The sequence below is a fragment of the Rhodnius prolixus genome, unplaced genomic scaffold (genome assembly GCF_049639745.1).
Source record: "Rhodnius prolixus isolate KJV_2025 unplaced genomic scaffold, Rpr scaffold_6, whole genome shotgun sequence".
In the NCBI taxonomy this organism is placed as follows: domain Eukaryota; kingdom Metazoa; phylum Arthropoda; class Insecta; order Hemiptera; family Reduviidae; genus Rhodnius; species Rhodnius prolixus.
The window spans coordinates 28,588,615-28,612,515 of NW_027411634.1; the positions used below are offsets into that span (position 1 = coordinate 28,588,615).

The 23,901-nt window shown below is 32.7% G+C and overlaps 2 protein-coding genes across 14 annotated transcripts in view; one reads left to right on the top strand and one right to left on the bottom strand.

Annotated features, from left to right (window-relative positions):
• Nucleotides 1-705: 705 nt before the first annotated feature.
• mas (trypsin-like serine protease domain-containing protein masquerade) lies at nt 706-23,839 on the bottom strand. 6 transcript variants are annotated; one of them, XM_074141833.1, is made up of 11 exons: nt 23,710-23,839; nt 12,084-12,334; nt 9,748-9,817; nt 8,765-9,084; nt 6,986-7,298; nt 6,489-6,641; nt 6,273-6,407; nt 5,743-5,974; nt 4,406-4,683; nt 4,023-4,177; nt 706-2,550 (listed from the first exon to the last, which is right to left on the bottom strand). In XM_074141833.1, the coding sequence occupies exons 1-11, from the start codon at nt 23,801-23,803 to the stop codon at nt 2,383-2,385; spliced, it is 2,169 nt and encodes a 722-aa protein (XP_073997934.1). In that variant the 5' UTR covers nt 23,804-23,839; the 3' UTR covers nt 706-2,382. The 6 variants fall into 6 exon arrangements, with proteins under 6 accessions (XP_073997934.1, XP_073997932.1, XP_073997936.1 ...); XM_074141831.1 differs by having other exon boundaries at nt 6,210-6,407; nt 23,710-23,838; XM_074141835.1 differs by lacking the exon at nt 23,710-23,839 and adding an exon at nt 15,914-16,084 and having other exon boundaries at nt 6,210-6,407.
• Nucleotides 15,058-23,901, top strand: part of LOC141461123 (uncharacterized) — a 30,600-nt gene continuing 21,756 nt past the window's right edge. For 6 of the 8 annotated variants that reach the window (XM_074141845.1, XM_074141842.1, XM_074141843.1 and 3 more), the window contains exons 1-2: nt 15,058-15,204; nt 17,022-17,105. The gene's annotated coding sequence lies outside the window, so the exon portion shown is untranslated. Of the gene's footprint in view, nt 15,205-15,295; nt 15,450-17,021; nt 17,106-23,901 lie in introns of those variants that run through there. The other 2 variants (XM_074141849.1, XM_074141847.1) reach the window with 2 other exon arrangements.

Here is a 23,901-nt window from a genome sequence, read left to right on the forward strand (position 1 = left end):
CAGAGTATAGAAAGGCGATAATTTATGAATCTCTTTTAGAAGCTGAAAGTGATGATGATCAAATTAAAGTTTTTTGCCTAATCAATTTCGGAATTAGTTCAATTAAATTCGAACAGAGTTCTTAAAATGCGAAATTTCTCTTCTCACTTCTTAATAGACTGTGATAGTGAAGGAAGTCTCAAGATATTGCCCAAAATGTCTAAAAAAAGGTCATTCGTGGTCTTAATTTTCGTAGGTCAAAGAAAGAAAAAGTTTATTTTCTTTATTTTTTTTATATCTTCTTTTCAAAGATTATAAATAAGTTTATATAAAAGTAGCAACGATATTTACAGAGTGGTATTGTTTTAAATAAATTGAACTGTTCATTGTGTTTTTAGGCATGTTCAGATTGCATTAATCAGTAAATTAATATATAAATGAACTAGTGCATAAAATAATCTACACAGACTTTTTATGGAAAAGAAAATGAAATACACAAAACAAGTCTCACTTAAAAAAGAAAATAATATAGACTATTTACAATTATAATATAAAAAATATTTAAATCTATATAAAAATAAAGTGTAAATATTGTTTTGTACATTTTCAAATTGGTTTATGGTGAAGCCTTAAAAAACAACTTATTAACTATTAAGAGGTAAAATTTTCACCAAAAAACTATTTTAATAAAGTAACTAATAACTATAAAGGGGTACCTGTCATAAAAGGTCTATATATCTATAAAATTAAGTATAATACTAGTATACAAGATAGCCTCTTAATGCAATGTAAACAATTTGTAAGGTGTTGGCTAAAAACTATTTAAGAGGTAATAAATCACTCGTATCAATGCATTCTACAATAATGAATTCGTATTAATCGCTACAAAAAATCTTATAAACCAGGCTCTTTTTGAAATAAATCTAATGAATTTCAGGCTTATTTCTAATTTCATTTATAAAATATTGGTCGTACATATAAAAACCCTAGGTTCATGAAAATTTATGAGGAAGCCACTAGAGGCTATCATGTGTAACTTGCTATTATAATTTGAGAACTAAAGGTTTACAAAAAAAATAAATTTATTTACATTTATGTGGACTTAACTTAATCTGGTGTAATTACGGCAAATAAAATTTTATGTGCTTGCAACAAAAATATAGGATTCCAGGGTTCTATCCGTCACAAACGCTTGGTTTCTTTCATTTTTATTGGCCTTCATCGATTGTTGAAGACAATTTACCAGATAGTATACTTAGATGTTGTGCACGAAAAGAACTTACTATATCCGAAAAGGCCTGAAGAAAGAAAGGAAAACATTTTTGGATAAAATTATTGCTGTCTCAAATTCAAGAAAAGAAAGCAAGCTGGCTTTGAAACGGAAACTAAGCAATCCGCACTTAAATCTCTTGTTCGGCACCGTTCAGTCGCTAGGTTTGTCTTTAAAATATGATAATGAGTAAATACAGAATGTGAATTTTTCACATTTTTTGTTTATATGTGACAATCATTTGGCTTCTACCTTCTTTTTTATTCTCAGTGAGAGAATTTGTTCAACTCCCCCAAAATTTGCATTAATTATTTACCCTTGAAAGACATTATCATCCATTGCATTTCTCAAAATCACATGTTACTAAAAAAAACTTTTTTCCGGAAATAGGTGGTTTGTCAATGAATATCTTCTTGGATTTGTCGAGGATGATTTCTGCTGGTAAATTTTATTAACATTATTTTTCGCCGAAATGGTTTACATTAACCATTTATTTAATTTATTACCTTTTCAAGTTTGCTAGCTTTAAATGTATCTTGATACCTTTTTAATCAAAAATTAGATAGCAAAGTAACCTAAATTTATTATTTATAACTAATTTATTTTGATAAATAGAATTTTATTTATATTAAATCATAAAGCTTTCGTTTGAATGTACTTCACTTATTTAAAGCTGAAATACATTTCGCAACCTCAAAATTACTTAAATGGAGGGCTTTCCTTTTCAGTCGTATGATCAGTTTTGCCAAAACTCTTGAATAACTTAAAAATGTCTTCGATCAAAACGAAAAAAAGGAATATGTTCATTAAAATTAATATTTATAATTAACTGATAACTTGCATTTACACATTCTAGTGCTTCGTTATTGAGCCATAATAAAATAAGTTTAGTTATGAATATGAAAAATGAATGTTGGTTAAAGAAAAATCTAAAATTTTAAACAAATCATTTGTTTAAATTCACCAAATTTCTAGAGAGCGATTCCTTGGTCAAGATTCGGTGAAATGACTTTTCAATTCCCATGTAATTGCCCTATATTTTACCATTTATGCCCAACGAAATTTTACATTCCATTATTCTTGGACTTCAAATAGATAAAGAAGAAGAGAAAGAAAGATATGAATAAATTTTCCTAAAGATTGTTTACACTAATGATTTGATTAATCCATCCAATGAATGATGAAACCTTGACATATACACCTGGTACATCCAGACGACCACATCCAAAACCCCATGACACGAGACCAGCTAATTCATAGAAACCATCATCTTGGCAAACCAATGGCCCACCACCATCGCCCTGTAACAAGAATACAATAAATTCGAAATTAAAAAAAAAACTATGGGGGAAAAGTTTTTTCGATATAGAATTGTAACATGATTGCTGAAAATGAGCTTGTTTAAATGCTATTAGATGTTAATTTCGAAAACTTCTCAACTGCTAAAAAGGCCAAATTTCTCGCATAATAAAAGAACGAAATGTTGATTTTACTAAAAACGATAAAAGTTGAAAAATAAAATAAGAGTGTACAATGGTACAGTGTACATTAAATAAAACAGATTGCAGAGATAAAAATAACACACACATGTGCCATTTGACGAAGTACGTTCCCAATTGAGTGCCTTCTCAACTAAAAATATGCATTATTGTAATGAGCTGGTCTTTAGGCCATTTGCGTTTCAAGCGACTCCTAGGGTTTCGGGAAGATTTTAAGATGATAATGAGGATGCTAAGGGATTGGCATAGATGTAACTGAGTGGGAAATGAAATGAATATTGGGTTCATTATGGATGGTAAGGTCGGAGACATAAAGGTAGCGTCTTTGATTTTAAGGAGGATTTTGGATCGAGATGACAGAATGCTTCGGTACAATTATCAATCTTTTACTTCGCAGAATTAGATTGTAAACGTTGTAATAGTTTATAGCATTGTCGTGACTTTTCTTTTAAGCCTGATTTGGGAAATTCCCGTCAGTCGATGATCTAAATATAATATCAGACATCGTGCTTTGTCCACACGATCCTGTCAAAGGCCTGAGTCACGTCGAGGAAGACACTCAGACAGTATTATCCGAGCTCAAGCGAAGTGGCCATAGCATTAAACAACCCGCTGGCACTATTAAATAGTCGAGTGACTCTGCCGGAAGTCAAATCGGTGATCTCGGATAGCTTGATGGGGGTTGAGCATAAGAAGTCGCCGTTTTAGAAACAGTATTTCTAGGATCATACCCTGCATATGCAAAAAATAAATTGGGTGATAGGATGATAGAAGAGTACGGGTTTCTTGAGTTTGTAGATAATTTTTATTACAGAGAATTTCCATGGGAGAGTAAAGTTTGTGCTACGAGTATGTTGGACAACATTTTAGTTGCAGGTATGGTACAGGGTTGCTTATTGGTTTTTTAAAGATCCTGGCAGTGATAAGATCAAACGGGGCTTAATGCCTAACTACCAAATTAGGTATGTTGAAGGGGAAGGAAGCTTATTATACTTGACTAAAAACATTAAATGCTGGTATCGAATTGGGGATCTCTCACTTACATGTTCGAACTTTTAACCATTACACAAAATCGTCCCAATAAGATTTGAATTGTTGTTAAAATTTCAAATTTCACTAAAAGAACAACACCTTTTTTTAAGAACTTCCTGAGTAAACGGTCCTCTATAATAACTTATCACTTTCCTTTAAAACTTTTATCATGCATGCTATCAAGGATGTAATAAATTAATTTTAAATCTGCAGCCTTAAGTAGGTTACGATGCTTTGCTTACCTGGCATGCATCGTTTCCCTTCTCCCCTCCTGCACAGAAACTACTTGCTGGCAATATGAATATTTTTTCTGTTACGGCGTTAATTTTTCGAATACATTCCATGTCACTAACAATCGGTATTTCTGCTTCTCTCACCCTTAACGGTATTGGTCCAGCTGAAATAGTATAAATAAAATAGAATACTGTTTCAAGAATAAATGAAATAGAATGAGAAATAAGTTATTAGAATGTTATTTAACAGTAAATTTCGATGCTTTTAACCATCATTTCTAAAAGGTTAGTTACATTGTATTTGCCTACTAACCAATAAGGTTAAATAAAAAAGAAATTTTTACTGATACGAAGAAAGTATGAACTAGTTTTGAAAGACTCTTTAAACTAACATTCTCCCATATATCCATATCCAGTCACAGTACATCTCTTTCCAGCAGCTTGTGATACTCCTCGTGCAGGTAGGCAAACCAAACAAACACCATCTCTTAGTTCAGCCTGTCCATGTAATTTCAATAAAGCAATGTCATTGTCCAATGTTTGCGAGTTGTGATTGTGATGGATGTAGGTGGTGGCAACCCTCAAAGTCTGAGCACCAGCTGATCCATATTTACGGGTTAAGTCGTCATCACCAACTCTGACGTAAATTGCATCTCCAGATCTGACTATACTATTGGCAAGCAATGGTTTAATGGATTTCAATTATTATTTATTTATTTTTTTAGTTTTTTTACATAACGTAAAAATTAACGTAAAATAAAATCAACAAAAAATATTAATGATGAACATTTTAAACAAAAGTATCGAAAAAAATAAATACTTTATTTTATATTTTTCATTTAATCTGAATTCTTCAGTTAGGAAATAGCGATTCTAAAAACATCATCTCGCATGCAAACTGTGTCATCTCTCTCTCTCTTACCGTAAAAAATTACTCGCCTTTACATTTTTTTTTATTTTAAAAGTTTTCAAAAATAATTTTAGCGTGTAAAATATACTAAAATCTATCGCTGCGTTGGCATTGTGCCATTAATTTATTGGTACAGAAAAACATTCCGTCAGTAATAATGATCGTCTAGGGTAGTAAGGAAATGCTAGTATTTTTTCAGTACTTATAGTCACATTTACTCCTTGTAAGCAAAATGATTTAAGAAGATAAGCCCATTTTTAACTGAGCGTGTAGTTTACTGCTCAATTCAACTCCTCTGCTTACATATTTTTATGGATTCCCAAAAATATATTGTTATTTTACAAAAATGAAAAGTTTCTATTTCAAATAGCGATAGGAACTTATGTAAAGAGCTTTATTTACTACACTTAATTCTAATTTATAGGCGGGTGTTCGTCTAGTGGTCATGAGTGAGGCTTTGTTTGTGGGAAGAACCTAGTAGAATACTGCGTATGGCTACTATTTATTGGTTAGAAAAAATTGTTTATAGTAAAGTAAGAGCTACCGCCCCCCTTCCTAATTGGTAGTTGGACGTTAAGGTCCGCCAGAAAACATAGGCAATAACTTTACTTACTACTTACTTAATTCTAATTTAAACAAAATGTAACGTTGTATTTAGTTGTGCGTGAGATGAGGATTTAGGCAAAGGTACTCGGATAAATCTCTAAATGCTTTTAAGAAGAAGAAGAAAAAAAGACGGCACTGATTATAACCGTTCCTTGTCAGCTAAACAATTTGCGCCAAGCAACATAAACAAAGTAAACATGGTGGTATGCTCACTTGGTGACACAATGTGCTGCGGTGAGGACCCATTGGGTGCCAATGAGAGCTCCGCCACACAGGTACTGGTTGAGTGAATTAATGAGCGCTACTTGCCAGCACCACTCACTGGGCCCTGCATCCTCGCCGCCAACCACTCTCCCAGCTCTCTCAGTGCCCTTTACGCCGCACACGTACTTACTATAGACTGGCGGTCTTCCACTGTTTGAAGAACCGCTTGCTGCCATTGTACCTACAAACATTGCCTTTGTTATCTAGAATTGTAGCATCTAGATTTATAAAAAAAAAAAAAGTTTTGCATAATCCAGTATTTCCGTGAAGAGTATATCTGAAAGGATGATAAGCTACCACTTATTAATTATTCTTTAATTTCTAGATACCACAGGGATATTTTTCTTTTTTAAATCTTTCGAGCTCAGAAATGACTTATATCAAATATTAGTTGGATAGCTCTTATTAAGACTAACTGGGCGTGGTATGATGAGTAGTTGTAAGTAGAACAGGCCTGTAGGAAGAAGAAGGCGATGCACCTGTCTGTGAAGCTTGTCCATGGGTATCATTTCTAGACCCTGCACTGTCAGATCCTTCTCTAATTAAGGACTTTGGAGCGCAACATTGGGTACCACTTTTTTTACATTTAAACAATTCTGTCATTTCAGCATTACCTGAAACAAAGATAAATTTATTTTAACTTAAAAGTGTACACTGAGAATATACAATACAAAAACATACGCTCAATAACTTACGGAAACAGGTAAATGATAGATAAGACACAATACAAGAACCAGGACAGTCCGGCCTGTTATCTGGAGGTGTGGGCTTGGGAGTTGTGGTAGGTTGTGTAGGGCGGGGTCGAGGTTTGGGTGGAGCCTGCCTTGTGTTGTCACAGCATACAGATCCTGGTAAAGTCACAATTTGAACAATGTAGATTATGTAAAAAAAATGTTCTTCTAACTGGAACTTTTAGCAAATGTATCATTAGTTTTAAAATTACCAATCAATAAAAATCTTTTGTAAATTTGTGGGTGGTTTTTAGTAAGAGCTACTAGTGTTGAAACTACGTAAAAAAAAAGAATACTTTTAAAACGAAAAAGTAATCACTTTACTTCTCCAACTAAAACCCCACAAAAAAAGTTCTTGGTGCGTCCTTGGTTGTAGGCACGATTATTCAACCACTTGCGAAGTTGTAAATTACAGGATGGTCAGATAAAGGTAATACTTGAAAAAAAAGAAGAAATTTTACCTCTTTGACAAGTTGTTGTGTGTGGAATAAGCACTGACGGTCTTTCGCAGAATGCAGCCATTATATTTAAAACACAAAAACCAGGACACCTTGGAAGTGGCGGACTGGATGTAGTTGTTGTGGTTCGGATGGTGGTGGTGGTAGCAGGTGGTGGTCTCCGAGTTGAATATTGACCAGGAGTGCTCTGCGATGTGGCCGGAGGATTTGTGATACAACAGGAATCATCACCAGGACAAGAAGCTTCTGTGTCTATGTCATCGCAGAACAAGGCAAACAATCCGCTTACACATTCGCCACGACATTTTTTCCCACTCTGTAGGATTTTAAAATGATGTATGAATAAAATTGTTTTGAACCAAAACCAAATTAAACTTTAAAATGAATTTTAATAAGGAAACTTCTTCTAAAACAGTTGTTATATTGTTTATCTATTCAAGCTGTAAACCAACGCTTTACATTTTTTGCCTATCACTACTCAGCTAGCCTTTTAAATTTTTTCACAATATTAGTAAAACATTGATTGAACCTTAACTTGTACTTTTAGTGACAATGAAAGCAAAATAGTTTTTTTAGAATGTCCAAAGGCAGCTAATTTACGACTCTGATAATCAAGAACTGCTGGACTTATCTTCTGAGAAAAAGTATTTTTTAAGAAGTAAAATTCTGTCTTTTGTTAACGGTTTTTTTTGTTTCCTACAATCTGGAACCCTTTTATCTGGCGTTGAAAGTTGAACGACTAAACAATTTGACAATTGGCGATCTGGAAGAATAGTGGTCTATGGAAGATTCTTCTAATATGAAATAAAATTTGATGTAATATATAGATCACAAAACAATAACATAAACCAAATGATAAATCAAAAGCAGGAGACATGATTGAGAAATCTAAAAAAAGTAGATAAAATGGTAACTATTATGAATAGAAGTCGGATTGTATACTTTTTTAAAGATCTGTTTAGAATTTTATAGCTTAAGGACTTGTTTCATTTAGCAGCAAAGTGAATTGCTATATCCTAATGCTCGATGAAAAAAAGTGTAAAGTGTTTTTTTTTCACCAAAACAGAAAATGTAGCTCTTAATTCCTTTAACAGTTTGTATTAAATTTGTATTAATTCCGTAAACATTTTGTGGCAAATAGTTGTACATCTATACGAAGTACCTAAATTCGGACCGGTTTCGGAGAAATAGTCAACGCAAAGTGCAAGTTTAATGATGTTTTGTTAAAAATGTTTACGATTTCAAAAGCAGCTCCGGGGATTTTCATAAAAAGGCAAAAGCTATGTTAAAATAGCTCCACTGCCCACCTACAGGAACATAGGCATTTTCAGGCAAATTTATTTTTCTGTGTTCTATGGAAAATGTTACCCCTTTAAACGCTTGTTTACAATACCATTTATATTTAAAACCTAAAAATAGAAGTTGGCTTAAAACTGACTCTAGAAAAACCTAAAACTTAATACGTATTATGTTAAGGGAAATTCGTTGCGTATGTTTAAAGGCAATTACAATGTATCATATCCAAGAGTTGCAGTTAAAAGAACTCAAAATGTCACAGGAACTCAAAACGCTTTTTCGAAATAAATTATATTTTATCTCTCTTCTCTTAAAAATGTAATCCTCAGCTGATAGCCCATTCAATTAGAAAATCAAACGTTGTTTGTTTATACAAACCAAAATATCTAAATTATATACTATTCAATTTCCCTACAATTATTAAGCAAGAAAATTAATCATTACGGGAAAAAGTCCGCTTTACAACTAAGGAAGATGTAGGCACACCTGAGGAGAAGTAGGAGGTCTTCTGTTAGCCGGAGGCGGTGAACTGGCTTGCGAAGGATGCGGTGTTGTACTACTGGTACTTTCGGAACTTATCGAGGTCACATTTCCTCTATTCGACGGCGAAGGTTGCTGTGCATTGGGAAATGCATCTCTGGTAACACAACAACGTAAACCTTCTTTACAAAGCCTACCGGTGCTATTCTGCTGTTTTTGTTGTTGCCCATCATTAACAGTTATACTAACATTCTCAGTTAGTACAGCTTCACAGTAGTCGGCTATCCTTTCAGCCACACATACACCGGGACAGTTCTTCACGCCGCCTATGCAAGTAGAATGCTTGCTGTTATAAAAACATCAATACGAGAACCTATGAAATTAACTGGTCCTCAAAAAGAACCCGACTTCTCAGGTAAGATTAAAAACAATAAAATTAAGAAAAGCCCAACAAAGAAATTTTTGCATAATAATTCTATATTATTATTTTTTTTTTGTTGAAGATATTCACTTCTTTAGAAAGTTATTAAATGCTTAACGACCTTATAAAAGTAATATAATCATAAATCATAAGGTAACGTTGCATTACAATAGAATTTTAAAGAATTTAAATCTAAATATTTACCAATCTTATCACAACCTAAAGAAGAGAACGTATGCACAAGTAAATATAAATATTAATTATTTTTTAACTTGAAAATATCCCTGTGGTAATTCTTCACAAAAATACTTCTATAAATAGTAAGGTATTCTAAAAAGTTAAAATTGATAGCTAAATGCAGCATAACTACAGACAATGTTTTTTGTATTCATACAAATACGCCCACAAATATAAATTCTGTCTGAAATTGTAAATAAAACTCAATATGTTAGCAAATATAAAACAAAATAATTTTCATTCAGTGATCCCCGTAATACAAAAACAAAAATAAGACAATATAGGAATATTTTTTAGAACCGAAATATGGTTCTTTGAAAGTATTGGTTACCTGATTCATTTTTTGTCAAAGTACTGCCAGCAGCTTCTGGTTTACTACTATTTGGTTTACTGGTAGCTTGCTGAAAATTAGATATGAATTTATTTAACTAATGTAACACATTAAACTAAATTAGTAGAACAAAAAAATACTAGCTAAGAAATCCGAAACGGAACAATACCTTCAAAAAAAGAAAAAAAAAGATGGTTACGACATTAACATACAATAGTTTTTTTAATATATTTTTTTTAATTGTAAAAAATAAATTTTCGATGCAATGAAAGAATATTTCTGCACATTAGAGAACGGAAGCTTTGTCAACACTATAAATGTAACAATAACACATAAAATTTCATTAAATCAGCTTTAAAACCTCATTTCTTAGCGTAGATCATCATCAATCTCAAACCTGTTCAGACATTTCTGAAAAAGTTTGTTTGTTCTTTGGCGAGATTCTAAGATTGCTGGAAAAACTTTGGTTACAAATCTTCTTAATTTAGATTAAACATAAAACTATCCGAAATTACCTCTTTCTGTAAATTAATGTTCAAAATACACCCACCTTAGATGACTAAGGTAGCATTTTGTAAGAATGGTAGCTAAAAGTAGGTGTATGAAAAGTTTAATGCCATTAAGTTCTTCAATTTTGTCTTTAATGTGCTGGACTGTCGAGGCTTAATGTTCACTATCCTAAATTTTCTATATACCTATCCTACGGAAAGTAGATGGCTGTTCAGAATGACAGCTATTGTGAACTAAGAATGTGAGGTGATAGGCTGCTTCAGCGTTCCATGATGGTAGCTTATACTTGTCTCACTTTGCAAAAGGTACGCCGGGCATATATTTTCTTTCAACTTCACGCAAAGTACGCTTAGCTTCAGCAAATAATACTTGAAGCCCTTAGTTATAAATATCGAAAGAAATAAGGTCTACTTTTCACAGAATGACAAAATCTGTTGCATTTTGCATTTACATGCTATGTTGAAAGATTTAAAAAAAAAAAATCCTTTAAAAATAATAAGATGGTTAATTAAAGTGACTGCCCCTTACAGCTGTTTTGACCGAATACATCTACAAACAGAAGAAACTCTGGATTCCTGCTGGAGAAATGACCTGTAACTACATTTAATAATCGACAATGAAATACCTATCTTATTCTAAAATTCTAGCAAGTTTGTTTGAAATTTTATAGGAAGGTAAAAGGTAAAAAAGGAAAAAAATTAAAGAGATCTATTTTAGGTGTTGAGGATTCCATTCACGGAAATGAATTCGATTAAGAAATATCACTAATCAAAATGTGAAATAATAACACGATGGAATTCCGAGTTCTGAGAGAATTTTTTTTTAAATGCCAGAATTTCAAATTTAGTACCCTTATTTTGAAAAAATGATAGATACGACTACTTACGAAATGTGATTGAAGAAGTCTTACCGGTTACTGTACTTATCATAAGCACTTAAAATAATTTGTTTTAATGAATATAAATAAATAACGTAACAGTGATTACTTATAGCAATTTAAGAAAAAAAATCTTAGAAGGTCCTTTGAAAAAAAACAAAAAAAAAACACGTGTAAAGATAATCTTTAGCAAGTGAGGTTAACCGATTTTATTCAATCTTAATACTCGTAGTTGTTTTTAATGTACTCTCATTTAATTCTTTCTTTTTATTTTATATGAAACTAGTAGCGCTTTTGGAGGACCTTTAAACGTTATAAACTTAATTAAAAGGGTCAGACAACCAAGAAAAAAAAAATTTTTCCACATTAATATCAATATTGTCAAATTGCTCTAAAAAATAAAAAATTGTAAATGCTATTACTTCATGTTATCTCCAGCATACAGGTACAGACAGAACATATTAATTTGTTAAATGCAATAAACAGAATGCAATACAAAATATAAAATTAATATTAGCTTTACATAATTCCAAAAGCATCAAACGAACAATAATAATTAAGCAATTATGACATATGTGCACAAATTTCCCACATCAACTAACAAGGCATACAGCAATAATATCAAATTACATACCATTAGTTAGCAAAGCAAACAATCAATTTTGTTCAGGGATCTTGTGTAGTCGGGCTATCAGCTTCGGTTTTATTTGGTGTATACTACTTAATACTTTTTTATAATGAATGGCATGCATCTTTGTATAACAGCAGCATTATTATTTTAAAATTTGCATTCTACAAAACTTATTCAATTTAAGTTTTGCTTTTTCGAAAACACACACACAATGCCCTCCTTGTTACAAATTCAATTTTACAGATAAAACCATATGTAAACCAAATTAGTTGGGTAGAAAAATAATTTTTATAGAACGTTCAAACATTCTGATGTTACCTGTGTAGGGTTATTCGTAGATTGAGTAGTTGAAAGCTGTTGAGAATTAATTGGTTTGGTCTGTTGCTGCACTTGTGGTGTATTCGTTGTAGTACTATTTGCTGGTGGAGTTTCTATGCAACATCTCATCGATGGTGAGGGACAGACAATATCTTCCATCACTTCGTAACAGATTAGAGTGGCTAATGTATGCACACATACTCCAGGACAGTTTTTACTTTCCGCTGTTGTGGTTATGGTGTCTAGAAGCCCTGAAAGCAAAAGTGAAATACTTATCTTAAACTATTTGATAGATTTAAGTCGTTATGTCATGAACTTTCAGATGGATAACTTATTTATGGAGGGAGTATCCGATGATTCTAAACATTGTCGAGAGAGAGAGAGAGGTAATAGGATCACAAAGAAATACTATACGATCTCAGGCGAAATGATCAAGAAAGAAAATTGTTAAATAATAGAATATTAAATAATTACATATTTTTTCTGGCTGATATTTTCGGAATAAAAGTAAAAAGTAAAGCAATGCCTATTTTTTTCAAGAGGTCTGTAATGAGAGAACACTGTCCGGAGGCCGGCAGTACACTGGAGAAAGCTCCGGGCGCTAATAACCACAAATGTTGACGCGCCTTAAATCATTTAATATATATATATAAAGTATATAAAATTGATGATCTAATTTCTACATTTGGTAAATAACTTTTAACACATATACCATCACGTACGGAAATTAATTTGTTAGTCAAATTACTACTCCAGAATTACAAATTCTCATTTCTATGTGTCCAGTAGAACACATAGAAAATCCACTAAAAAACTTCTTTTAAACAGAGAGTTTCTAATGCATGATTCATAAATATATGTATATGCATCAGTTCTCAATTCAAGCTCATGGTTCAGATAGAATATACTTGTGTAAAACAAAGCCACTGACATGTATGTTACAAGATAAGTTCTTAGTTGTAATTAAAAAAACAAAAATGTTAACACTATGGATGACGCAAGCTTTTAATTTTTTCTAAACGGATTTTAGGTATAGATAAAAGGTACTCTGAGTTGCATTGTACGCACCTTCTGCTTTAAATAGAAGGCAGTTCCTCATCCAAAAATATTTTTTTCAAGGGAAAAAATCCAAAAAGAAGTTCATTAGTCAATACTTAAATAGGTTGATAAACCAAAGCAGGCAATTAAAATGAAACGAGAGAACGAGAAATGAACCAAGGCTATAAATCATTCACAGGATGAATCAATTTAAAAAAAAAAAAAATTGAAATTAGTTGAAAAACAATGTTAGGTAATTATTTAAATTCTGGTTTTATTTAATGTATTTACATTTACTAATAGCATGCAGTTCAATATTTGCCTGCAGTATAACTGTGCCCCAAAAACTTCTACTTAAATACATTGATTTAAAAGTGCATTTTAGAATTTAAACACCAAGAGTATGTGGTTAGAGCCATTTATCAAGATAGTATCATTAATTGGACTTGCCTTAGCATTAACTTAATTATCACGAACAATGAAGGAAGAAAAGGTACTCTGTCCATCGCCTTAGTCTCATATATATTAGTAAGTATCTCTTACATACACAGTAAGATGTTATTATACATTTTTGTATTAGGTAATAGAGGCGGATTAAGCGCAACATAGTTTTTAGACCAAGACATTAGAGGAAGGTGCTAAAATTCTCTCTCCAAATCATTAATTTTTGAAGAATATTTCATTCTAAGGGCCTTTTCAATGAAATGTGCAAGTCATTTGCGAAAATAAAGATAGTCAGTTTTTTGAGAAATAAAATTTAGTATTTCAAAAGTTTAATCTCGTATGATTGATAATAATGGTGCCTTGACAGACATACTTAAAGGGAGTGGCTTAAATTTAACCACTAAAATACATCAAAATATGTACTTTGCATTCCTTGTAACAGAGCACGTAGTGTAACATGAAGATTACTCGTTTATTATTAGCCAAATTATTGTACACAACTTCCTATATAGACCCTAAATGAATTGTCATAGCTTAGAAGACGATAACGCTTTTTTTTTTTTATAAGTTTTTTAAGCTTATTTAAGGGCACAGAATCAGTTTTCTATGCCTCTGACCTATTTTCGCGTTTTCAGGCAAGTAATTTCTCTTTCAGAACTCTTTATTACTGTTTCATATCCACTCATTAGGCGTAAATGCCCAAGTGAGAGATGTAATTGTGCCCACCTAAATGGATTCCGATACTCTGTTCCTTACGCTCCTATAAAGAATTATTCATTTTTTGTTAAAAAATCATGTAAGAGTCACTTATACAATAGGTTGCGATTTTTTTTTTCTATTATTCAACGGTTTGTCCACATTGTACTCGTTATTTTAAGCGCTTCTTCAGGTTGTTCGCAACGTTTTATTCTTATCTCAGAATATTTTAAGGTTTAGGCATTCAGATAGAATTTGTAGACATATACAGGTTGATCGCAATCGTTAAACGTGGACTGCCCTAAGCTTTAAAACAGGTAATCTTGAATTGATTGTTGGGCCAACAGTGTATTGCTATTCCTTCATAGAAACTTTGCTAACTTGGCTTCTCGATGTGCCGCTAAATCAGCCATTTCCTACAATAAAAGTGTTTATTACGTAAGGCTGGAATATATTAGGGATGTCAAGATCCCTGAAAAGGTCAATGTACGATTCCTCCAACGGAAAAGCTACGCAAACATTCGGGACTACAAATGCTATATTACTACTCTGACTTCGAGGGTATAAAGCTGTAATAAATATTGGCAGAACAATATTATTAAAAATTTGATAATTTTGTTAAAAGAATATATGTACGTATTCTTAATGACGGTAACAATAGGGCACATGACCTCTTATGCTCCATTTAAAAAACAAAAACTAATCTTAACACTAACATATTTTAAAACGGTTGCTTACCACTACCAGTTGGGTAATTCTATTAACTTTCCTAACAATCAAGTCAGTAATTAAGGTTACGTTTTGGGGAAGTTACTTTGTGGTTGCATCTTGTGCTAGTACGTCACAGCACGGTCTTCAGACGCTTAATTTCCAGGTTGAATAAATTGTGGTAAAAATGTAAATCAGGTTCATAAGATCTTAGTAATATTTTTACAGAATTAAGGTAATTATCTGTGTACTTTTCTAGTACTTAATAGTGTATTTTTCTAGTTTCGAAAGCATTATGTAAATAAGTAGATAAGTTGTGTCACCCATGAAGTTTAAACTTAGGAATTCATTGAAGTATTGATGGAATTTGTTTACACTCATCCTGTATTCAAGTGATGAAAAAGAACCAACGTGTTAGTTGCAAATGTAAATAGCGTTCTCACTGCGCGTAATCGTTTCGTTTAATCGAAGTATGAATAAGTAAGTAAAGCTACCCCTATTATTCCAGACGGTCTTAAATGTGTACCATACATACTTTCTTCTACCTCCTTATTGTAAATTTTAGATCATTCCCAGATGGCTTTGCAAGCCTATCGAATTTATTTTAACATTTGTGTTGGAAAATTATTTTTTGGGAAGCGATTGTGCAAGGTCAAAGAAGAGAGGTCACCCACCTGCTGTTTGTCCGAAACCTCAGCCAGAATATTTTAATTACAAACCTCACCATCTATATTTTCAGGATGATCTAACTTCCTTTAGAAAAATTAGTTTTTCGTATTCTTCCTTACACCTGGTAATTTGGGTTAGGCTTAATTTTCAGTTCTATTTACAATCATGAAGCCACGATGTCAGTGGACACTAAGTGTCAAAGGATAGCGCATGTTTCATGACTACTACTTTAAAAAATATTAACTATTAAGTAAAAACTTGAAAAAAATAAAGACCTTTTAATTAGGTTTTAACCTAATTTAAAAAATAACCACTTTACACATGAGTTCATGTCTGCAAGGAGACTATGTAAATTTTTCGGATTCTTGATAATAAGTTTCACTATTAGCCTGATTCCTCTCCCCGCCATTTTCATACATTGATCTGATAGTTAAACGCCAATACAAAATGACCGTTTCGCACTGAATACCTACTTTTTTTTTTTTTTTTTTGAAACGTTAACATGATCTTATGATTATACTATAATGACTTGAAACTTTTCATGTATGACTGCGTTGCGCACCAAATAGTATTTAAGCTCTTATTAATTTAATTAATCAGTTTGATTTTTTTGACTGCATACATATCAAACAACTATATATAATATAATAAAAATTGTGTGAATTTTCTCCCGCAATTTTTGTGGCTCATTTAGATTATATCAAGGTTTCCCTAAAATCAGAATTTGTATTAAAAAGATAGTTGGCGTCAATTATGTTATTATCACTTTAGTTTTACTCCTTTAGAACTCCGCTAAAATGAAGTTTACTGAAAAATAGTGGTAATAGAGGTGATAGGTGAATAGAATTGATTGAAATCGTGATAATTGTCGTTTAAGTTAAAATTGGCATAAATAAAAATAACAAAAAACTATTTATTAAAGTGACTTTTTTGGTCAACCTATTTTCTCACAAGTAGAGTTTGGGTTGGCGACAAAGTTCATTACAATGGAACTACATTTGAGAAAGGAAAGCCAGTTTTTTATTTATTTAAGGATAAATTGTTTCATAATTTCAAATTTTTCACATCCATTCAAATCGTTATCTTTAACAAGTGCTAAGGACCTCACTTTTAATAATTTTAATGATTCTGTTAAGGTGTAGACCATGCGTTGAAAAAGTGATTGAAGCAAAGATTTGTATATTTCAAGATACCTAGCATCTTCCAAAATAAATTATATTCTGAAAATATGAAAGTGAGAGTCCTTAGCACTGATTAGAATTAGAACTGATAATTTTTATTTTTGAGATGAATAAAAGCTCATTTCTATTTTTAAGGAATCAGAATCCATTTAGATGGGCACTATTGCATCCAAACATTGCTTAAGTTCATTTTATTTTTCAGGGAGACCCTGTTCAAGATAAGAGTAGAAGACCCAGGCCTGACAGAAGCCTTGGAATTGACCAGTTTTCACTGAAGAGACGAGAGGTAAAGGCGTTCCATATTTTATCCATATACATATTCCACATTTTTTCATATTTTTTTCTATAATTAGTAATTCAACTATTAAATAATTTTTAAATTTGATTTAATCAGCCTCGGATTTTAAGCAGTGAACGAGTGCACCGTAATAATATTACAATGAATCGAAACTACTGCCGCTAGTTCTAAATATCGCACGTTCTTTGAACTTTAAGATTTTTTTTTCACAAAATAAACTTTGGAAATTAGAGAATATCAGGACTGTTGACATATACAAAAATGTAATTAACATTTTAATTTATTTTATTTTAATTATCCCTACCAAAAAAATTTATTGAATAATGTATTGTTATAATTATAAAATTCAAAATAATCACTGAAGAAGAAATGAGTGTGAGATGTTTCACTAAACCAGTACATTGCCAATCAACATTTCACCTCCAGATGGGCGACTTTCTCAATACGCGCTATTATTTATTTAATCTCTCGCGCTTCGTTTAATTATTTAAAATTTTAACATGGGTTTGAAAGGATTTTTTCCAATTGCACTAAGGCGGCGAGGCTAATTACTTATTCTCTGACTCATTTTAAAAGCAAAGTGCACTGATAATAAACTTGTAGACTACCATTTAATGAAATTCTTTTTATTCATCCAAATCCGTTCAAAATAAATGCCATTTGAGAAATCTATCTACCTGCAGCTGCATTTAGAGCAGTTTATGGGTAGTTTGTGAATATCCATTAGGCTGAGATAATATTTTACATTTCAGTTTTGTGGGGGAATAATATGGACTCTCCCATTACAATAAATCATAATTAGCCAAATTCAATGTAGTGATTTTAGTTAAGTTTCCCAGCTAGAATTGAATCGGTTCTTATCATGGCAGAAACCGCATACGGTAGGACATTTATTCAGCTGTTTGTATAATAAGAGAATATTACAAAATTATTTGAAACAATAATTTTTAGATTAGGAAAGGGATTAACTCAGTGTATAGGACTCCTAAGTGTAGATTCTGGATTCGAGCCCTGCCTGCCCCTAGATTTTCCTTTTTAATCGCACAGTGAGCGGTTTAACCCAAAGAAAACTGTCAGGAAGTTGGCAGTGTACAGTGTAGTGAAAAAGATTTAAACCTGCCTTAAATTAAAATTCAAAAGTAATAATTCTTGAGGAAAAAGTTTCTGAATCTTTAAACTATGGTCACCATTCTATAATTTGAATTAATATTAATATATAAGATGCTTTTAATTAAAAGTTAAACGAAGGCCTAAATTTCATGTGTGTGGTATTTGGGTTAATGGTGATTTTATCAATTACCTATTTATTGTCTTTCAAAGGTTGTTCAACTATGTCAATAGTGATTTCCATTCCACTCTAAACATAGAAAGGTATACCTTCGTAAATGTTTCTCATGCCCTACTTAAACTTAAAACTAGAAAACTACTAACACACTCACACGAATTTATTTTGTTGCGATTATTAAAATTTAAAATCAATACATATTTCAATCATTTAGTTTATTTGAATATTAAATTCATTTGTTAAGGCGGCACATACTACACTTTTCTGCTCTTTTAAGAATACAAGGGACTTCAGTCGAGCAATGTGTACAAGCGTGCAGTACACTTGGAATCAACGACTATGTAACTAGAAGAAATACAGGCCCCACTTAACCACTTTTACTGAATACATGTGTAGCATGAAAGTGATAGGCACTTAGTTTGGTAAAATAAGAAATTGTAGCTTAAAAGAAAAATGTGAGATTTTTTTTTTTATTATTATTATTAAGGGGAAATTGCAAACGTCATAAAAGTTTATTCTATACAAATACACTTTTGGTTGATTAACAGTTGATTTTATTGAATTTAGGATGCCGACAATGCTTGATAATTTAAAGCTGGAGAGGCTATAATAATAATAATAATAATAATAACAGTCTTTAATCCAGCAGCTGACCCTTAGATTTTCTCTTCCTAGGAGCTTCTTACAGCTCACTGTCCGGAGATGGACAGTGTTGTCTGTAACGAGAGAACACTGTCCGGAGGCCGGCAGTGCACTGGAAAAAGCTCCGGGCGCTAATGACCTCAGCTGTTGATGCGCCAAAAAAAAAAAAAAAAAAAAATAGTCTTTATTTTAATTTTTGTTACATTTGATTGCCAATTTAAAAGTTTATTAAGTATCCAACCAGACTTACTCATGGTCAATGACCGTCTGAGGGGTTGTTGTATATTATTTTAGTAATTATAAAAAAACAAAAAACATAATTGTAATGGAAGTATGATAATGAAATAGAAACAAAAATAAAAAACCTACTGAATAACCAAAGCAAAGTAAAATAAACAAATCTAATAAAATATAAACAAAATAATTATCTTAATAATTGGATTCTGAAACTAAAAAGAACCTGTACTTCCATGCATTAATACAATAATTTATAAGACCATCCCAATCTTTTCCATCCAAATAGGAAATAAATTCTGCATCGTCTAATATTCTCTTATTTAAATATTTTATTCTAAATTCTGCCAAAATTGGGCAGGAAGCTACAAAATGAAAGACATCTTCAACCTCATTTTTGTTACTTAAAGAGCATAATACTACCGGCTGATTAAACATATACTTATTCAAATTCAGCAGCTCACCCCGCACTTTTATTAGCCAACCAATATGGTTAGCCGGCAGATTGCCGTAAACAAATTTATTGCCTGGCTGTAACTGTTTGAATAAAGTATATCTACTGCTGTTCAATGCTTTTACCTTAAACTCTTCAGTTGTAATTGCTCTTAATTTTCCTATAATATCTGAGGTGGATACATCGCCATTCAGAAGATCTTCTATTACAACATTACATTTAGTACACAATACCTGCCACCCTTTGTACCAAAATATTTTCTTTTTTATAATTTCTCTGGTTAGCGTGTAAGGATACCTGGAATGTGGTAATTTGAGACACTTTTTTATGTAATTCAAATGTAATTTGAAAGTATGCAGAAATATTAAATTCAGATTTGTTTCCAAATAAATGTTAAAGTCAGGAGTATGTCGGGGTAATCCGAAACACTTCTTTACAAAAAACCTTAGAAGAATCTCTACATGGTCATATAAACGGAAACCCCACACCTGCGCGCTATAACACAAGATTGCACGCGAAATTGCCTTGAAAACACTTAACTTAGATCCAAAAGGTATTTTTTTATGCGCTATTAATTTATTAAAAGTATTCAAAGCAAATTTCGCGCACTCCACTTTCTCTTTAAAATGCTGTTCTAAAGACAGTTTCGATGACAGCGTGACACCCAAGTATTTGTAGGTATTAAGGACTTCGATTGCTTCATTTTTATAGTACCACTTTTCTCTTCTAGCTATCCTACCCCCATTTCTGAACACTATAATTTTGGATTTTTTTAAATTAACAACCAAGTTCCACAAATCGCAGTAATCAGATAGGGAGTTTATCATTTTTTGAAGAGAATACCTACACGAGGCCAGTAACACCAAGTCATCTGCATATCCCAAAACTTTAATTGTGCTGCCCTGAATTTTAATTCCACCCTCAAGGTAGTCATAAATGTCGTTAATAAACAAGGAAAACAATAATGGACTCAACAAACATCCTTGTTTCAGCCCCATCAATGTCTCGAAAGGTTCTGATAAGTTATTCTGGCACCATACCTGAGCCGAGCTACTCTCATGCATATTTTTTAAGACCCTTATCATCCTTGTGGACAGTCCTAAGTTAAACAATTTGAAATACAGAGCATATCGGCCAACCCGATCAAATGCAGCAGCCAAGTCAACGGAAAAAGCAAAGACCTTCTGCTTTTTCACACTTAGATTGATTTTAATGATGCTCATCAGGTTATAAAGGTTGTCAACCGTTGAGTAGGATTTACGGAAACCCGCTTGAAATTCTCCCAAAAGATTTTGCTCGTTAACCCATAATGTGATTCTGTCCAAAATGAGACCAGTAAACAATTTGCCTACAGTATTAGAAAAAGAAATCCCTCTATAATTTGACACCTCATCAGTTGGCCCTCTTTTATTTGGCTATATCAGAGGCTATATTTATTTGGAAGGATCATTCAATTTAACTGGAACCTCCCTCTAGAAAAAAGGAAGAGAAAATCTAAGGGCCATCACTTGGATTCGAACCGGGGATATGAGCATTGAAATCTAGTATACGCTAATTCAATGGATCAGGACCGAGCTAATCCCCTCCCTACTTTTCTCTGGTGTCATTAAGTTTAATGAGTGGCCTCATTAGCTGCATCAGAATTGAAACAAATTAAATATTTAAGTAAAATTCCAAAATTTAAGGCAAATCTATTGAGTGGAAGTGCCTCGACGCTGATTAATTTTTTTATTTTCGTAACAATATTTTTGCCCAAAATAGTTTCAAGGATTTTTTTTTTTTATGTTAACTAAGGTAAGAGAAAGTCGATAAGAGTGCTGGAAAGTGTTTTACACCAGACATCTAATTCCTATACAGTGAATTATAATAAGTTTATTACAGATGAAGGTTATTAAAACAATTAAATGTAAAGAATTTATTCTAGTACTAGCTAATAACGGTCAAGTTCGAGTATTGCATAATTGATGAGCGAACGAACCAAAGAAGTGGCTTTACTTTGGATGTCTAATGCTACCGGTGTGGGTGATATTGAGTAGGGATCCCGTTACCCCGGCAGTATGTAGAGGTAGATATGTTACGTCATGATCACCGTTAGACCAAACCGATAGCTTCCTTCACAACGCACACAATTGTAATGAGTGCCTTCCATTCATAGTAAACTGGGGCTATGAACTTATGTACAACTTATGTAATAAATATTTCGATCAAGGTGATATAAATCACACCAAATGGATAAATTTTTGGTCATTGTCTCACTTTAATATTTTTCTCTTGTAATAGAAGAAGAACTGTTTCTCAGAACCCTTTACTGAGCTGTAAGTCTTTCATTCAAAATTTGTAACCAATAAAACTTAATTTAAAAAAAAAAATTGGAAATGAAAGATTAACAAAATCCGATTTTGAGATTAGCCTAGTGATTAGTGCATTATGCTCCCTCATGGGAATCCTGGGTTCGACTCCAGATGCCAGCTTTTAGACTTTAAATTTTCTTTTCCTAGGAGCCAGAGTTCACCATCAGGAGGTGGAGAATATTATCTAGAAGGCCGCAGGCTGAGATTGTATTGGAAAAAGGCAGTACAAGCCAATGATCACATACTGATGCGCCTTAATTTGGGGGGGGGGGCAGTCGGAATTGCAACGTTTCATTTTAGATCTTTTTTTGTGTTTTCTCGATATTCAAGAAAATAATCGCAGAATTCTTTCATACATGTCACGCCGTTTACACTCTCTTTGAAAATTTTAACTATTTGTCATTCAAATCCCGTAACCGAAAAATTGATATGGAAATTGGGATTTACGTTGCACTCCGCCTTGACTACCATCAACATAAAAGGAAGACTGTTTCAATATATTGTGTTTTTTTTTAAATTTTGGTAAAGAAATTTTCAAATTTGAAAGAATCTGCTTTTTACAACTGGAATATTTTTTTAAATTTTGTTGGACCTACCACAAAGAAGTCTCCAAAAGTTTTTCTGTTTGTGCAAATTTATTAAGTGAACGGAAGGAGAAAATAAAAAAATACAAATTTAAAGAGGGAGAAGGAAAGAGAGAGATAGGAAATAGGGCTGAGAATGGCCGGGCCCAATGTTGACCCACATAGCTACAACCTTCAACAACAGCTAGGTAGCCAGAGTTCTGGGCGACTGTATTAGACGTACGCGCAAAAATGGTGCGTGTACACCTATAAAGGCAAGGGAGCAAGTCAAGAAAGGGAACCGTGAGGGTATGCAAAGTAGCGTAGAGTGAGCTGGTGGAGGTCATCGGCCGGCCGCGATGTCGACTCTCCTCGGCTGGCTACAAACTCTCAAGGACACCACCAATGGTGTAGAGACGTAACGGTGTGATGCTTTTGCCGTTGTGTTAGTTTGTTACAGAGCCCCACACATAAGGCGACCGCAACAAGAAGTTGAAGGGGGTTCCCGAAGTGTCCGCTACAGAAAATGAGAGTAGCCCGACCTAATTTCTTTGTTTTCTTTCATTCTTTTTTTGTTTCAAATTTCGCAGTTCTTGTCTTTGACAAATATTACTTGCAATTATTTTCGAATCTGTTTGGTAAAGCAAGTTTTAATTTGAATACTTCTATGAAATAAGCAAAAGTCTTATTTATATATCGGTTGGATACTTTATTAATTGAAAAGGAAAACAACTTTTTGCAGAGATCACTAATGTATAGTCTGTGTATTAAAGTAGGACGCTCTTTGGTTGACTACACGACGTCTCCTTATCTAGACAGAACCACCGTTCCACCTCTCGGCAGAAGTTGTCTTTGCCCACATCCGCTTCATTTCACACAGATCCTTTGATAATCTCACATCCTAGTCTAAAAACCTGACTTTCATTCAATCCATTACTTACAATTTCTTTTCAACTTATAGCATTAAAAATAATAATATCAAAAAAATCATCTAGACAGTGTAAATTTTGGTTTAATAAATAACATGCAACAAGAAAATACTAAGTAGTCGAAGAACACTTACCAGATAAGAAACTCGTTGCTATAGATTCACCATCCTGAGCGTGAACATATCGGCTAGCTAAAACAAGGATGGCCGCAAACACAGTTAGATACATGTTCTCCAGAACAAGCTGCCAAAGACACTGAACAGCTAACTATACTCAACATCCCCCCACTATTCCTCACTAAACCATATTCTCTAACGCCCTTTCTC